At 48.5% G+C, this 17545-nt stretch overlaps 1 protein-coding gene across 1 annotated transcript; it reads left to right on the forward strand.

Annotated features, from left to right (window-relative positions):
• Positions 1-2315: 2315 nt before the first annotated feature.
• On the forward strand, positions 2316-16904 carry RO60 (Ro60, Y RNA binding protein). The gene is made up of 8 exons (XM_004578804.2): positions 2316-2904; positions 10601-10821; positions 11214-11360; positions 12061-12198; positions 13371-13487; positions 14832-14945; positions 15170-15316; positions 16461-16904. The coding sequence occupies exons 1-8, from the start codon at positions 2325-2327 to the stop codon at positions 16611-16613; spliced, it is 1617 nt and encodes a 538-aa protein (XP_004578861.2). The 5' UTR covers positions 2316-2324; the 3' UTR covers positions 16614-16904.
• Positions 16905-17545: the final 641 nt, after the last annotated feature.

Genomic DNA, 17545 nt, shown 5'->3' on the forward strand with positions numbered 1-17545 from the left:
AGCTTGCGTGGACCTGCTGGTGGAGAAGCTGGAAATGTACAGCAGAATGTCATGGTCAGACTAAGACAAAACCGCTGCAGTGGTCAGTTTAAGATGTCATCTCCTGGGCCCAACGTGGTAGCCTAGCTGGGATCCCATGTGGAGACTGCTTCATGCTCTGACTGCCACGCTTCCCATCCAGCACCCTGCCTGTGGCCTGGGAAAACAGTCAGCGACAGTCAAGGATGGCCCAAAGCCTTGGGACCCTGCATCCATATGGGAGACCCGGAAGAGGCTCAGGGCTCCTAGCTTCAGCGCAGCTTAGTTCCAGCTGGGCAGCCACTTGGGGAGTGAATCAGCAAACGAAAGATCTTTCTCTGTCTCTCCCCCTCTCTGTATATCTGACTTTTCAATCAAAATAAATGTTTTTTAAAAACGTCATCTCCCGAAGAGGAGATTGTGTTCTCATAGGTATTTGGTTTGAAAGACAAAAGCCAAACTGAAACGGGTAAGAGTCAGTATGATGGGCTGCTGCAGTGCTGTGCTAGGCTAATCACTGCCTGCCGAGCCAGCATCCCCATGGGCTTCAGTCAAATCCTGGCTGCTTCAATTCCAGTCCAGCTCCCTGCTTATGGCCTGGGGAAGCAGCAGAGAATGGCCCAAATCCTTGGGCCACTGTAACAACATGGGGGACCTGGAGGAAGCTCTTGGCTCCTGGCTTTTGCCTGGTCCATCCCTCCTGTTGCAGGCATTTCGGGAGTGAACCCGTGAATGCTATCACCTAAGGCCTGCACCCATACTGACAGGCGCATTCGTACCAAAGCTTTCTTTGCAATTTGGACCCTAATGTCAGCGCAGTTGGAAGCTGTTTCCAGCAGTCACACTCAGAACATGAGGCTGTGTGGTCATGTGGGCTTAGCCCTGTCTGGCAGCGCCATCATCTGAGATCTGCCTTCAGTATTCTGTGTGAGCCAACGTCTCCGCATCCTGTTGAATTTTACATCTCCTGTCAGATGGGAGCTTGCCCAACTTGCAGATCACTGTCCCTCAAACCCTTAGCACGTAGCCTCCTCCCTTCAGGGTGAAGAAGGTTTTTTTTTTTTTCTTTTTTCTCTCTCTCTCTTGGTCTGACCCCTTTATATTCCTTCATAGTTTATAATCTTTTTTTTTTAAATCCGATAATTTGGCTGGGGGACAGGAATCCAGCACCATGGCTTGGTAGGATAAGCCTCCACCTGTAATGCCAGCATCCCACCTGGGTACCAGTTCACATCCCAGTTGCTCCACTTGCTTTCCAGCTCCTTGCAAGTGACCTGTGAAAGCAGTGGCGGCTGGCCCAAGTGCTTGGGCCCCTGTACCCACGTGGGAGACCTGTGAGAAGTGCCTGGCTCCTGGTGCGCTCAGCTGCAGCCTTTGCGGCCGTTCGAGATATGAACCAGGGGGTGGATGACACGTTTCCCTGTCTCTCCTTGTCTCTTCCTTTCACATAGAAATAAGTCTTTCAAAAGCAGAGTGTGTAGTGAGTGAGTGAGTTAGCTTCAGGAACAGCAAGTTAAGCTGTGCCCTGCAACACCGGTGTACTCTGTGAGCATTTGTGAAAGTCCTGGCTGCTCCCCCACCAGTCCAGCTCCCTGCTAAAGCCCCTGGGGAGGGAGCAGAAGGCAGCCCGGGCGCTGGGATCCTTCACGTGTGTGGGAGAGCAGGTGGAGCTCAGGGCTCCTTGCTGAGCCTGGTCCGCCCTGCCTGCGCAGCTGCCTGGGGAGCCAATCGTCGTGTGGAAAATAGTGTCCATATCTCTGTCACTTGCTCCTGCCCTCGATGCTGGTCTCGTTCTCCGTAACTCCGTTTTTAAGTAAAATCTCATAAATATTCCATAACAGGGGCCCGGCACGATAGCATAGTGGTTAAAGTCCTCGCCTTGCATACGCTGGGATCCCATATGGGCGCCAGTTCTAATCCCAGCAGCTCCATTTCCCATCCAGCTCCCTGCTTGTGGCCTGAGAAAGCAGTTGAGGATGGCCCAAAGCCTTGGGACCCTGCACCAACGTGGGAGACCTAAAAGAGCTCCTGGCTCCTGGCTTCAGAGTGGCTCAGCTCTGGCTATTGTGGCTGCTTGGGGAGTGAATCAGAGGACAGAAGATCTTCCTCTCTGTCTCTCCCTCTCTCAATATATCCGCCTTTCCAATAAAAATAAGTAAAATCTTTAAAAAAAAAAAGACTATTCCGTAACAGATTTCAGTAAACGTATAATAAATATAGTTTTCCTCTGCATAGTTATGTTGTGTTTACGTGATTGTGATGATGTTTTGCTTTTTGCTTGCTAGGTACTCTGAAGGACAGCAGCCATGGAGGACGCGGCGAGCCCGCTACAGGCGCCGGACGCCAGGCGGCCTGGCAGCTCTAAGGACGGCTGTGGGTGGCAGGTCACCGACCAGAGCAGGCTGCGCCGCTTCTTGTGCTTCGGCTCTGAAGGCGGAACTTACCATGTCAAAGAGCAGAAACTGGGCCTTGAGAACGCCGAGGCTCTGCTGAGGCTGATTGAAGACGGCAGGGGCTGCGAGGTGATCGAGGACATAAAGCTCTTCAGTGAGGGGGGCAGGACCGCCAGGCCAGAGCCCCTGCTCTTCGCGCTTGCCGTGTGCTCCCAGTGCTCCGACACGGGCACCAAGCAGGCCGCCTTCAAAGCCGTGTCCGAAGTCTGCCGCATCCCCACCCATCTCTTTACTTTCATTCAGTTTAAGAAAGATCTGAGGGAGAGCATGAAGTGCGGCATGTGGGGGCGCGCTCTGCGGAAGGCCGTCGCGGACTGGTACAACGAGAAAAGCGGCCTGGCCCTTGCTCTGGCAGTTACGAAATACAAACAGAGAAACGGCTGGGCTCACAAAGATCTGTTACGACTGTCACATCTCAAACCTTCCAGTGAAGGTAAGGCCCTCGGGGGAGGGTGGGGACTGAGAGCGCCCCACACGTGGAAACGTTTTCTTTGGCATCATTTTGTAATATTTTTAGAAATAGACTTTTATTCTTAAATTGTACACAGATAGATTAATTCAAACATGATTAGGATCAAGCTGAGTACAGGCAGTACATGAGTACAGTACATGGACAACAGGCAGTCCAGACATGAATGGTTAAGAATCTCATCACAGAACTGCAGGTTAATATTCTAAATCTTGACATGTTACCATGCCAGACAGGATGCACACTCCAGTGATGATGGGTTGAGAAAGCAGCGAGAACAAGATGAAGGTTGTAAGCAAAACAGCTCTTGGCCAGCAGATGGCGGTAGCCAGACTGCCCCACTCCGTCCTCCGTCCTCCGTCCTCCGTCCTCCGTCCTCCGTCCTCCGTCCTCCGTCCTCCGTCCTCCGTCCTCGTCCCGCCTTTCCCTCCCTGTCTTCCAGGACGTGTGTTCCATGCACCCTGAAGGCTACCTGAGCCAGTGCTGAACTTACCAGTTCAGCAGGTGAATTGCCTCTGAGCACTCAGCCAGGGGACATGGTAGCTGGGGGTGGTTGTCTCTACCTGTGGGAAGACAACTTATGACGACCTCATTGGATCTATCGTAATTAATGGTCCTACTCTGGAGAGAAATAGAAACTCTTGGGCTGGACTAATATGGACACTGAACTAAATAAAGCCACTGGAAGTTTACATATGCCTATTACTTTGTGTTTTTGTTGTTGTTTTTACTGGAAGTCAGACATACAGGGAGGAGGAGCAGAGACAGAGAGAACAATCTTCCTTCCTCTAATTCACTCCCCAAGCGGTCGCAATGGCTGGAGCTGAGCCAGTCCAGAAGCCAGGAGCCTCTTCTGGGTCTCCCATGCAGGTGCAGGGACCCAAGGCATTGGGCCGTCCTCAACTGCTTTCCCAGGCCAGAAGCAGGGAGCTGGATGGGAAATGGAGCTGCTGGGATTAGAACCGGTGCCCACATGGGATCCCAGTGCAAAGAAGGTGAGGACTTTAGCCACTAGGCTGCAGGGCTGGGCCCAAGATATGCCTGTTACTTTGTAACAAGCTTTCTGAGTTTTTGTGCCTCCCTGTTTCATGAAGAGGAAAGGAAAGCAAGCCATAGGAATTGCTGTGACTAAATATCATATCTGTAATACTGATCATAGTGACCATCCATTTAGTATTCACTTAGCACCTGTTATGGAGGACACTACTAAAAACTGGATACCTAGAGAGATGAGTCACTTCATATATATTATGTACCTTTTCCCCAAATGGTTTTAAAACTTTGTAATTTAATAAATTTGTTTTTGATAATGTTTGCATAGTCAAGAAGAATGTATGTTTATGTAGACTTTGGTTAGGATGGGCAGGTTGAGGTGGGCGGGGAAGTACATGGGGCAGGTGCTTCTGGTGTTATTTTTCTTCCTCTATGATGGGGTTGGGAGAAGGGGAAGGGGAGAGACCACTCGCAGCTGCCTAACCGCATCAGTCCCCAGGGATGGGAGACAGCACTCAATGTCCTCCCAAGTTCCCCGATGTGGAGCATGTTCCAAGAATATCGTTTAAGTGGTTTTGATAGTTCTGAGATGGTGTTAATTTCATTGCTCCAAGATGGCATGGTCCACCTTAGAGTCTCCACTCACCCAGATACTTGCTTTCAAAGCTTGGTGGGGAGAGCTGTCCAATTTCTTCTGCCCTCCTTCCTCTGTTATGGTACTCCATGTGCTCTGCAAGCCTCAGTGAGCTTTCATGTTCCCGTGTCCATCTGGGCATGCCGCCCACCACATAGGCTTCAACAACCAAGAAGGCCCAATTCTGACACAGGCATTCCGGGGTCAGACCACAGATCCTGGGGTTTCCCCGTGGTTGGAGTTTTGAGCCCAGCAGTCCAGTTAGAGGGGTCCTCAAAGAAACCTTACCACAAGTTACTCCAGAAATGACTCCTGTGTGTGCCAGTGCAGGGTCTGGCTCAGTCTGTCACCCACATCAGCTTACATACACACACTGGTGGTTGCAGTTGCCGTCAATTCATACTGACCCATCTGTCATGTAGACGAGTGGATGTTGCAGCCCACTCTAGCCCTGCCCACTACACACCTGGCCCCCACGTACACCAGCAGGAAGCAGCTAGCTGAAGTGACCCCCAGGAATCCCCACCAGGCCGGTCCCCAGCCCCAGTTCCTACGCATGCTAGTTTGTGCAGCAGACTGGTCCAGACCCTTCTGCATCCCATTCAGCTGTTGTAAAAGCCTGTGGGTTACATCCCCGCCCAGCCCGATCCAGCCCACTGTCCAGCCCACACTTATGTAACCACCTGTCCAGTCAGGCCCATCTCCAGCCCTGGTTCTCATGCCCACTCTTGGAAGCTGCAGCCCATCAGAGGGGCGCCAATAGTTTCCCTAGTGGGCTTACACAAAGCCCTGGCTCTTGTACTTTCCAGGTAGTTCTGCAGTGCAGCCTGACAGGACTTGCCCCCATTCCTGGCACATGCCAGCTAATGCTGCAATAGAACCCAACCAGCCTGCACTTAACTCTGGCTAAGCCGGTTAGCCCCGCTTGGCTGTCTGCCTAACCCAGCACACATGCAGGCTAGTGAGTTTCATAGCCCTGCCCAACCTGGTCTGCCCCAACTTGCAGTTCTCACATTGACCAGGAGTAGTAGTTGTCAGCAGGGGAGCCCTCTCAGCTCCCCTACCAGGCTTACCTCCACCCAGGTCTTATATGCACTAGTAGATGCCGCGGCCCTGTGTGGCGTGGCCTGCCTCACCCTAGCGTTAGCAGGCGGGTGCTGCAGCGTGGCTCTCCCCAGCCTACCCCCATTTCCAGCTCATGCTGGTATGCGCTGCATCCTAGCCCATCCCAGCCTCTCCCACATCTCCTGGTTCTCAAATCTGCCAACAGGTGGTATGAACTGGCTCAGCCTGCTTGTTGACCTGACCCAAACATATACCAATAGGAACTATAACCTGGCCCAGTCTGGGCTGCTCCCAGCCTAGGTTCTTGCACTCACCAGCAGGGACTGCATCCTGACAGGGGAGTTCCCCAAGCTCCTCTCTATCAGGCCACTTCCCAGTCGAAGATCTTGTGGCACCAGTAGGTGCTTGCCCCACCTCCTGCCCCAGCACTCACCGGAAGGTACAGTGGCCTTGCCACACTGGCCCCCACCCGTTCTGCTCTTACCGGTGCTCCAGCCCAGCCTCACCTGGGCCAACCCCAGACCAGCACTCATGTGCTTCAGTGGTTACTGAGTTCTAGCCCAGCCTGTCCTACACTCTGTGCTGCTGCGAATACCAGCAGGTGCTGGAGCCTAGCCCAGTCTGGCATACCCCAGACCTAGTCCACACTCATGCCAAGGGATGCTGCAGGCATTTCCAGCTCTCGCGCTCACCAGTGGGAACCACAGCCCAGCTATTGTGTTCCCTTAGCTGCCCAACCAGGCCTGCTCCCAGCCACAGATCTTGTCTGTGCTTGTTGTTGCTCCCACCCAGCTCAGCATAACCCGTCCCCCATCTGGCCTTTGCCATCAGATACTGTAGCTTGGCCTGAACCAGCATCCTGCCCCGAGTCCCAGCTCTTGCTGGTGGGTGCTGTAGCCTAGCCCTGCCCGACCTTTCCCATCCCTGGCTTTCATACAAATTAGTAGGTATGACAGCCTAACCCGGCATGACCCGCAGTGTGTCTTGAATGTTGGCCATACCAGTATGCTGCGGTTTAGCCTGGCCCTGCTCTGTCCTTTCTCCCCCAACTTCCCCCCAAACTAACACACATACACACACCTACCAGCAAGTGAAGCAACCTTGCCAAGACTGGGCCACACCGAGCCCTGCCTGAGCAGGAGCTGCAGCCCACCAGGAGAGTTCCCCAAGTTGCCCTCCAAGGCCTACTCCCAGACTCAGATTTCACACGTGTGTGCTAGTTCCTTACCTGGCATAGTCCACTCCCCAGACTCAGCCTTTATGCTGGAGGATGTTGCGGCCTGGCCTGCCCACACTCATTTCTTTGTTGGGCCTACAGGAGCTGCAGCCTAGACCAGCCCAGCTTGTTACCAGCCCCAGTTCCCAAGTGTGTCAGTGAATTCCCTGCTCATGCCTAGTTTGGCCCATCACCACCTCCAGCTCTTGAGCAAATCAGCAGGTTTCGCAGTCCTATGGGGGTATGCCCACGTATCACCAACAGAAACTTTCCCCAGACCCGTTGTCTCATGTGTCGCTTAGTGTCACGGTCCAGCCAAACATGACCCATCTCCTGCTTGGAAATTCACTAGCGCATACTGTGGTCTAGCCCTGCCAGGCAGGTCCCCCAGCCCTAGAGTTGTGTGCTCTGGTGAGCAGTGGGCGGCAGTCAGTTAATGCTAAGTGACCCAGCTCAGTTCTGCCATGTGGGTGGGTACATAGGTCTGACCCAGAAAGGTCCTCCAGCTTCCCTCTTCCAATTCGCCCTCACTTGCCTGCAGATACAGTGGCCTGCTCAGTGGAAGTCCCCAGAAGTCATTCCTCACCTATAACATAGTCCCTCAACTGTCCCACATACACACATTCCTGTACCTCCTCTCCTAACCAGTGTATAGCCCTGTGCCCACAAGTACATGGGTTCCCCAGCCCAGTTCTGTGACACGGTAGCATGCTAACCTGGAACCCTGCCTGCCCACATGGGACCCAAAAGCATGCACAGGTCCTCAGACCCAGTCCACCAACACACCGTGCCAACATACCAGCCTGAGACCCTATGCCTCTGCCCACTGGGTACCCAAGTGTGTATGAGTCCTCTGGCCCATACCAACTTGGTGGTCTAGGACCCTATCCACCTGAGACCCAAGTGTGTGCGCAAGTCCCCAGGCCCGCTTCCCCAACCCTGGCAGAAGCCACCACCCACCCAATTTTTTCTTTGTCATATGGAGTTCTTTTTTTCTGATGTGGTTGGAAGTGTTTTGGGCATGAAGAAGTTAGGATTTTTAAAGACTTATTTATTTATTTGAAGGAGTAAATAGAGAAAGTTAGATATTGTATCTACTGATTCACTCCCCCAACGGACATGACTGCTGAGGCTGAACCAGGAGTTTCTCCCATGTACATGGCCAAGCCCAACCACTTGGCCCCTGGTCTGCTGCCTTCCCAGGTGCATTACCAGGACACTGGATGGGAATTGGAGCAGCCCAGACCTTAAGGATATTTTTATGCCAAAATCTGGAAAGTAGCAGCAGTCACAGTATGTTAGAAGTTCCTGCATGTGAGGCTCAGTGTGGCTCGGAGCTGTGTTTCATTTTGACCTACACAATGATGGAGATGGGATATGGAATGGATTATTTGTCAATATTTTTAAAAATCAGAAGACAGCGGGCCTGGTACATGGTAGCCTAATGGCTATAGTCCTTGCCTTGTATACACTGGGATCCCATATGAATGCTGGTTCATATCCTGGCTGCTCCATTTCGCGTCAAGCTCCCTGCTTGTGATCTGGGAAAGTAGTACCGGATGGCTCAGAACCTTGGGACCCTGCACCTGGCTCCTGGCTTCAGAACAGCTCAGCTTTGGCCATTGCAGCCATTTGGGGCATGAACCAGCAGATGAAAGATCTTCCTGTCTCTCCTTCTGTCTGTAAATCAGCCTTTCCAATAAAAATAAATGAATATTTATAAAAAGAGAGAGAAATGACATCTTATACCATGAGAAACCTAATCTTGACATTACAAGCCCCTTAGCTAGTTTGATAAACTGTAAGAACTGTGGACATTTGGAAACCAACTGACATAAAAACTGGCTTTGGTTCAGCCTGGTTCTGGCAGTTGTGGCCACTTGGGGAGTGAAGTGGCGAGTGAGAGATCTGTCTGTCTGTCTTTCTCTCTGTCAGTCTGGCTTTCCAATAAAAATAAATCCTAAAAGAGAAATCAGAAGACAACATAAAAATCTGTATTCCAGCTCCTTCAGTCATGTTTTTAGTGACACTAAGTCATGACTTGACTAAAGTCCTTGACAGTGGATACCGTCTTTAGTCTTACACGTTCCTGAGACTATTATATCACATGATCAGTTTCACGTCTGCATTTTACCTGCTTGCCATCATGAACATTTGGACATTGGAATTTCATCTCTACCTTTTTTAGAAGTGGACCTAAAAGGACTACCACTTATTGATGGAGTGGAACCCAGATTTTCCTACTCTCAATCCAAAGCTCTTTCTACTATTGAAAGAACTTTACAGTAAAAAACAGATTATGTTCCCTTTTTAAAAATATTTGGCCGGGCTCGGCAGCATGGCCTAGTGGCTAAGGTCCTCGCCTTGATCCCATATGGCCGCTGGTTCTAATCCCGGCAGCTCCACTTCCTCTCTATCTCTCCTCCTCTCAGTATATCTGACTTTGTAATAAAAATAAAATAAATCGTTAAAAAAAAATATTTGGCCATGGGACTGGCGTCATGGCAAAACTCATGAAGCCATTGTCTGCGGATGCCTGCATCCTGTATGGGATGCATTGTCCCTGGGTTGTTCCACTTCCGCTTGGGAAGGGCATGAGAAGATGTCTCTGCCACCACAGGGGGATGCAGATGAAGCTGTGACTTCAGTCAGCCTGAGTCCTGGCACCTGTGGCCCTGAGTCCTGTCCCCTGTGGCCCCGAGTCCTGGCCGCTGTGGCCCCTGTGGCCCCTGTGGCCCTGAGTCCTGGCCGCTGTGGCCCCGAGTCCTGACCGCTGTGCCCTCCCCACCCCAGGCTCTGAGTCCTGACCGCTGTGCCCTCCCCACCCCAGGCTCTGAGTCCTGGCCCCTGTGGCCCTGAGTCCTGGCCGCTGTGGCCCCGAGTCCTGACCACTGTGCCCCCCCCAGGCTCTGAGTCCTGACCGCTGTGCCCTCCCCACCCCAGGCTCTGAGTCCTGGCCGCTGTGCCCTCCCCACCCCAGGCTCTGAGTCCTGACCGCTGTGCCCTCCCCACCCCAGGCTCTGAGTCCTGACCGCTGTGCCGTCCCCACCCCAGGCTCTGAGTCCTGACCGCTGTGCCCCTCCCCACCCCAGGCTCTGAGTCCTGACCGCTGTGCCCCTCCCACCCCAGGCTCTGAGTCCTGACCGCTGTGCCCTCCCCACCCCAGGCTCTGAGTCCTGGCCGCTGTGGCCCCGTGGGGAGTGAGCCATTGGACAGAAGCGCAGGAGCCGCCATTCTCAGCCCTCTCTCTCTCTGACTCTTTCAGTAAATCTCTTAAAAATTGGGCTTCTAAAAAGTATTTTTAAAAGACCTATCAGCTTGTCTGGACCTGCCATCTCCTTTATTCATAAATACAAATGTGTTCAGCAGGAAGGCCCCAGTCAACATGATGCTCATTGAGGTAGGTTTTATTTTCAGTGGTTCTCAGAATGTGGACCTGATGTCAACACTCAGCCACGGCTTACAATGTTGGTGTCTCCAAAAAGAAGCCTCTTTTTATATTACTCAGAATATTAGGAGTTTCAGTTTTCAGTAAAGTGCCTTGTTTAAACAGTAATGGGGTAACCAAAATGAATTCCCTCTGCTTGCTTTAATGTATTCATCCTAACACGGAAGACAGAGTCCCAGTGTCAGGGAGTTTGAGCCTTTGTAAAACTTCTGTCTCGTTAAACCTGCTGTGTGCACTCTCAGAAAATACCATGTGTTTTACTTAGTAATTCTACTTGCCTTTTCAATTATGTATCTTGTTAAAGGACTTGCCATTGTGACCAAATATATTACAAAGGGCTGGAAAGAAGTCCGTGAATCATACAAAGAAAAAGCGCTCTCTGTGGAATCAGAGAAGTTGTTGAAGTACCTGGAAGCGGTGGAGAAGGTGAAGCGTACCAGAGACGAGCTGGAAGTCACCCACCTGATAGAGGAGCACAGACTGGTTAGGGAGCACCTGCTGACGGATCACCTCAAGTCCAAAGAGGTGAGTCAGCCTTGCTGCGGGGGGACAGGGGCGTGTGAAACCGATAAACCCTGAAATTAATGTCTATTTTAAAAACCTAGAATGACACCCAAAGTTAGTTCTCACTACCAAATTTGGTGTTAGGTATACTCCAGAAAATACACTGTCCTAATTTTGAAAGAAAAAATTTCCGTGCATTTCCATTGTAAAATATACTTTACTTCTTTATTCTACTAAAGAATCAATTTAGCTTGTTTGATAAACTTTGTTATCAATTAAGAAAAGTTTAATTCTGAAAATATTCTGAATTCCAAGTGAAAAGACTCAAGTGAATGTGTTATGCATGTTATTGGTGTGGCTATGTTGCAATGAATCATGTTCCCCTAAATGTTTTGCTGCTGTTACCCTAAAAGGTGTGGAAGGCTTTGTTACAAGAAATGCCTCTGACCACATTGCTGAGAAACCTGGGAAAGATGACTGCAAACTCGGTGCTTGGCCCAGGGAACTCGGAAGTATCTTCAGTGTGTGAAAAACTGTGTGATGAACAGCTGCTAAAGAAGGTGAGCAGTGCCATGGCCCGGTCAGCTCCGGGCTGGGAGATGGGTCAGTGTGTGAAGCTGTGCTGAGCTGTGGCACCACGCTGCCTTGACTATTAGGTGAGCAGTGCCCATGGCCCGGTCAGCTCCGGGCTGGGAGATGGGTCAGTGTGTGAAGCTGTGCTGAGCTGTGGCACCACGCTGCCTTGACTATTAGGTGAGCAGTGCCCATGGCCCGGTCAGCTCCGGGCTGGGAGATGGGTCGGTGTGTGAAGCTGTGCTGAGCTGTGGCACCACGCTGCCTTGACTATTAGGTGAGCAGTGCCCATGGCCCGGTCAGCTCCGGGCTGGGAGATGGGTCGGTGTGTGAAGCTGTGCTGAGCTGTGGCACCACGCTGCCTTGACTATTAGGTGAGCAGTGCCCATGGCCCGGTCAGCTCCGGGCTGGGAGATGGGTCGGTGTGTGAAGCTGTGCTGAGCTGTGGCACCACGCTGCCTTGACTATTAGGTGAGCAGTGCCCATGGCCCGGTCAGCTCCAGGCTGGGAGATGGGTCAGTGTGTGAAGCTGTGCTGAGCTGTGGCACCACGCTGCCTTGACTATTAATTAGAAGGAAACTCCCTCATTTTACTTGCTTCTTTATGAAATGTGATAGCGTCAGTCTGAGACACGGAATGACCATTTTTGCTTGAATTTTATGCTTTCTGTCTCTGTCTTGCTTCCAGGCTTGTATCCATCCACTTCATGTTTTAATTGCTCTAGAAACTTACAAAACAGGTCATGCTGTCAGAGGAAAGCTCAAGTGGCACCCTGATGAAGAAATCTTGAAAGCTTTGGACACTGCTTTTTATAAAACATTCAAGGTATTGGTACGATTTTTATTTGGAGACAGATGGCACAGGGCTCAGTCTAGTGGCTAATGCGCCTTACCGTATTTTAGTTCTTGATTACATTGGTCATTTCTTTTTGCTTCGTTCATGGGAAGCTGGTTGCATAGTCCACACTGAAAGTTGATGGACAGTGTTTCTCACTAACCTTTGGACAATAGCATTTTTATCACATCATTTTGATAAATCTGTTTGAAAGGTTGCTAAGTTTAAAAATGTGCATTTCTAAGAGGTGCTTGGGGTTAGTCTTTTTTAACCTCAATTGGCAAGTGTATCTGACTGGATAGTTTTTAAAATGGAAATTAACATTAGAGCTATAATAAGTTAAAAATACTGGTTTTTAAAATGTTCCTGATATATAATGAAATTCATCAGCGAACTACAAGACTTCTACAGCAGCATCAAGTAATACTGCTGACTTGTCAGGCTAGTCCTACATAAAAGTTGTGGTTGATAATGCCTCCCTCTCACAGGCCATTGTGGCATCCACATGGTCGTCTCATCTGAAGAAAAAGCGATTTACAAAATTCAGCAGTGCAAAATGGTGCTCAGAAGTAGCATGTAGCAGTTCTAGAACATTCCCAAAGGAATTGAACATCAATGTTTTAACAAATCCTTGTCCATTGATGTCATACATCCGTCACAGCAGTCCACAGCTACAATCAAGTGTCTGTCCATCAACATTTGAATAAAATGTATTGTAGACATATAGTAGAATTATTATTCAGCCTCCAAAAGTAATGAAATGTGCTTATTATAACACAGATAAACCTTGAAACATACCAAGTGAAATACACCAGACATTAAAAGGACACGTATTTCATGAATTTGTTAGATGAAGTAGCTAGAATAAGCAAAAATATAAAGACAGAAAATGGAATAGAAGATACCAGGAGGTAGGGGAAGGTGGAAATGAGATGTTACTATTTAGCTCAGAATGTTTTTGCTAGAAATTCCCATTTGGGGGCTGGCATACTGACGTGGAAATGAAGCTACCGCCTGCAGATGCTGTCCCTGGCCCCCAGGGATGTGGCTTTGAGACCTCCCTGCTAATTGCTAACGCAGCTACAAAAGCAGTGTATATCAGAGACAAGTAAGTATCGTTTACTTACACTTCCTGGTTGCTTTAACGGTTGTTCTCCCTGTAGACAGTGGAGCCGACTGGGAAGCGTTTCCTGCTTGCTGTGGATGTGAGTGCTTCTATGAACCAAAGAGTGCTGGGAGGTGTACTCAACGCAAGTACAGCTGCTGCAGCAATGTGCATGGTGAGAAAAACCTAAGAACCTAGAATGCCCTTCTGAATTGTATTTACTATGGGCCAAAACTATAAAGTTAGATATGATAAAGAATTATGTGTTCACTTATTTTGGTCTTTTCGGCTTTTTTGGCAGTTTTTATATGCAAAGATAATGTTTGTAAAGCAAAATTTTAAGTGTATTGTAAAGGCATGTTTAAGGAATAATTCACAGAAACTTTAATTTTTCTAACATAAGATTAACTAGTAAGCGGCTAATACGAGTCTGTCATTGAGTACTAGACGGTCAAATTTCAGGCAAAGCTTCTGGGGACTATTGTAGTTTGTATAGCTTGAAACGAAATGAATATGTGAGGTACTTCAAGGTAATTGTAGGAAAATAAAATTAAAGGTAAATTTATTTTGGTGAAAAAACTTTGAAATCCATGTGGGTTTTTTTCATGATAGACATTTTGCTATGAACTTTGAAGATCAATTATAAAATTTGCTGCAAAGGATTATTGTAAAACCAGCTTAAGAATTAGTGAGAGGTACTTTGACAAGTATATTACTGTATATAATTTTTAATTTAGTTTTATTGGAAAGGCAGGTATACAGAGAGGAGGAGAGGCAGAGAGGATGATCTTCCGTTTTCTGGTTCACTCCCCAAGTGGCTGCAACGGCCAGAGCTGAGCCTGTCTGAAGCCAGGAGCCAGGAGCTTCCTCCAGGTCTTCATGTGGGCACAGGGTCCCAAGGTTTGCAGTTGTCCTCCACTGCTTTCCCAGGCCACAAGCAGAGAGTTGGATGGGAAGCAGGGCTGCCGGGATTAGAACAGGCACCCATATGGGATCCCGGCACATTCAAGATGAGGACTTCAGCTGCTAGGCTACCACTCCAGGCCCACACTACCATATCTTTAAAAGAATACTGTAACACTTTATTTCCAAATTTTTATCGCTGTTTTGGAACTATGCTGTAGGACCCAGTGCAGTAGCTTAGCAGCTAAAGTCCTCGCCTTGCTTGTGCCGGAATCCCATATGGACACCAGTTCTAAACCCAGCAGCTCCACTTCCCATCTAGCTCCCTGTTTGTGGCCTGGATAATCAGTCGAGGATGGCCCAAAGCTTTGGGACCCTGCCCCCATGTGGGAGACTTGGAAGAGCTCCTGGCTTTGGATCGGCATAGCACTGGCCTTTGCGGCCACTTGGGGAGTGAATCATCGGACGGAAGATCTTCCTCTCTGTCTCTTCTCCTCTCTGTATACTGACGTATAATGAAATAAATCTTTTTTTTTTTTAAAGATAAGGTAGTGTAAACGTCAAGGTGTTCTGTTTCCCCAGCAAGTCTGCTGATTATTGCTACTGAATTTTTCAGGTCGCCGCCCGCACAGAGCAAGATTCTTGTGTGGTTGCGTTTTCACACGGAATGCAGCCCTGTGCGGTGACCGCGGACATGACCCTGCCTCAGGTTGTGTCGGCTCTGAATCAGGTGAGAACCCGTCCTTTAAGGCCGTGCGGCGTCTGCTACGTTACCTACCATGTGCTGTGTTGGTGTCATGTCTAGCTTCATCTTGATTCTTCCCATGAAAAACACAAAGTAAAAAATGCAGTTAGGCTTTGGGAAGAGTCCTGTGTCCTGAATTTTTAAGACTTAGGTATTGCGGACGTGTCACCATGGCCTCTGGAGCAGCCCTGGTTCTGTTTGTGACCTAGATCCCGGCGGGAGCGACGGACTGTGCCCTCCCGATGCTCTGGGCTCAGGGGACGGGCACGGCCGCTGACGTCTTTGTCGTCTTCACGGGCAGCGAGGCCTGCGCTGGCAGCGTCCGTCCTGCTGCGGCTCTGAGGGACTATCGCCAGGTAAACCCAACCCCTGCTCCTCGCCTGGCCACAGTCCCATTTTCCTTCACTCTGTTTTTCAAGATATCACTAAAGGTCATCCAGCACCTTGCTTGTAGGAAACCAGCATCAGAAATGCATTCAACAATACTTTGAATAAGAGAAAGTATTGGCTACACATATAGTTTACTGGTACTTTAATAAATTCCAATATTAAACATTGCAAGGAATATCCTTTGCAAAGTGTATTCTTGGAAAAGAAAATGTCTTACCTTATCTTTTAAAAACAATTTCTTGTGTCCCAGGAGAAGTATTTGTGAATTTTGCCGAATGACTACAGAAATTCAAAGCAAAGCTAAGATCGCTGTGTGAGGTGTGCACACACAGCTAGTGCCTTCCATTGGAGCTTTCTAAATGACGCGCATGGCCAGCTGCTCTCCCCAGGGCAGCCCCTGCTAACAGGGGGCTACTGAGCGCTGAAATGTCACTACAGTGGCTGAAAGTCGAAACAGAGTTTGTTGATGAAGGACAGTGATTCTTGGCGCTTGGCTTCCTCCCCGTGGCCTTGGCATCATGTGTACCTGTTAAAATTCAGTTGCTGAGCCCACTCTGCCTGGCGCTGTGTTGCACAAGCCCTTCCGGGTGAGAGGCCGTGTGCTGAATCTTCACCACCTAGAGTTCATAATGGTGTCTGGAACAGCCTCAAAAAATCAGTTATTCCCATCTTAAATGCATCTGTGAAGAAACAAGTTGTTTCATGGGACATGTTGTGCGTACCAGAGTTATAAACCAAATACTGATAAACTCAAAGAAATAACTTCTTTATGTTTACTTGTACTCAAAACATTTTCCCAGCAGTTGATTTGCTGATTAAAAAAAAAAAAAAAATTCTGGCCTCCCTGACTGTCCTGACAGACTTCAGAGCTACAAAGTGCCCAGGCAGCTCAGGAATCTTCTCTGGAGGACAAATCAAAATATAGAATAGGTAGAAATTTTATTTTCCATTTTTCTAAAATTCACAGTCTGACCCTAAATTATTGGCTTAAAAAATGGTTTATGATAAAAGGTATATTAGAGAAATAAATTTTAATGTTTTAATTTTGGCAGATTTTTTGCTTTTCCTTAATTCCTTAATGATGTATTTTGATTTTTTTTTTCCCCACAGAAAATGGATATTCCAGCTAAATTGATAGTTTGTGGAATGACATCCAATGGTTTCGCCATTGCAGACCCAGATGACAGGGGCATGTTGGATATGTGTGGCTTTGATGCTGGAGCTCTGGATGTAATGCGAAATTTCACCTTGGGTGTGATTTAGTCACAAGCACCAGCATGGTCTGAGAGCCCCACTCCGAGCAGTGAGCTCACCAAAAATACGCGGTGACTTCTGCCAAGTCTCAGTTCCATTACAAATGGTAGTGTGGTATGTGCATACAGACGCTTACCTCACCAACAGCAGGCAAAGCAAGATTAGCCCAACCTTCATCTACTAAACTCGGTCCTGGGAAATAGTCCAGGACACTATAGCTCCTCCAACCGAGAACTCCCTGTCCATAGACTGTGCGAAAGTCAAACTCTTCTACTTTGGTGAGTTCGTTTGTATTTTTAAAACAAAATGAGGCCCCCAAGTGTAAGTAGTTGCACATCACGTCACTTGTTTGGAGAAATGCTTAGTGTTTTCTTAAACATTGTCCTTGGGAAAGCACAGCCTTGATCATGTTCACATCCTCGGAAATGCACCAGACCATGTAACTGTGATGGAGGGTCAGACTCAGCTCTAAGCCTCTACACTGTGCAGGGGGAAGGGTGGCAACTACGCTGTATTTGATTAGGTTTGCAGTAAGTTTTACAGGTTCCTTTCACATTAGTGTTGTTATTCAATGAAAAGGATGTTCTAGTTTGGATATTTTGTTTGTACTTGTACAGTCTGTTTCAATTAACCGGGAATATTGAAACTCCTGATACACTAAAGCTTATGTTGGCTGAGGAATTTTATTTGGTTTGCTTTTTGTTTTGTTTTACTATATTTTATTTTGTATGAGGATTGTAACTATTTTCTCTGATTTGAGCTAGTAACATGTAGTCACTTTTTTATATTCCACGAATGAAAACAACATAAGTTCCCCATCCTTGATATTGAAAGTTACAATCTCCATATAACCTTAGTTTTGTCCTTCCTCTTATAAATTGTTTTCCTGTTAATTATTTCTTTAGTCATCTAAACATGGATTTTGATATTTTCCAATTGTA

This window comes from Ochotona princeps, chromosome 10 (genome assembly GCF_030435755.1).
Source record: "Ochotona princeps isolate mOchPri1 chromosome 10, mOchPri1.hap1, whole genome shotgun sequence".
NCBI classification, from domain to species: Eukaryota; Metazoa; Chordata; class Mammalia; order Lagomorpha; family Ochotonidae; genus Ochotona; species Ochotona princeps.

Bases quoted from the DNA above. Each gene is read 5' to 3' on its own strand.
- RO60 (XM_004578804.2), top strand. From the start codon at position 2,325: ATGGAGGACGCGGCGAGCCCGCTACAGGCGCCGGACGCCAGGCGGCCT. The intron at 14,946-15,169 runs GTGAGAACCCGT...TTTGTGACCTAG, and splicing joins TTGTGTCGGCTCTGAATCAG to ATCCCGGCGGGAGCGACGGA. The intron at 15,317-16,460 runs GTAAACCCAACC...TTTTCCCCACAG, and splicing joins CTCTGAGGGACTATCGCCAG to AAAATGGATATTCCAGCTAA.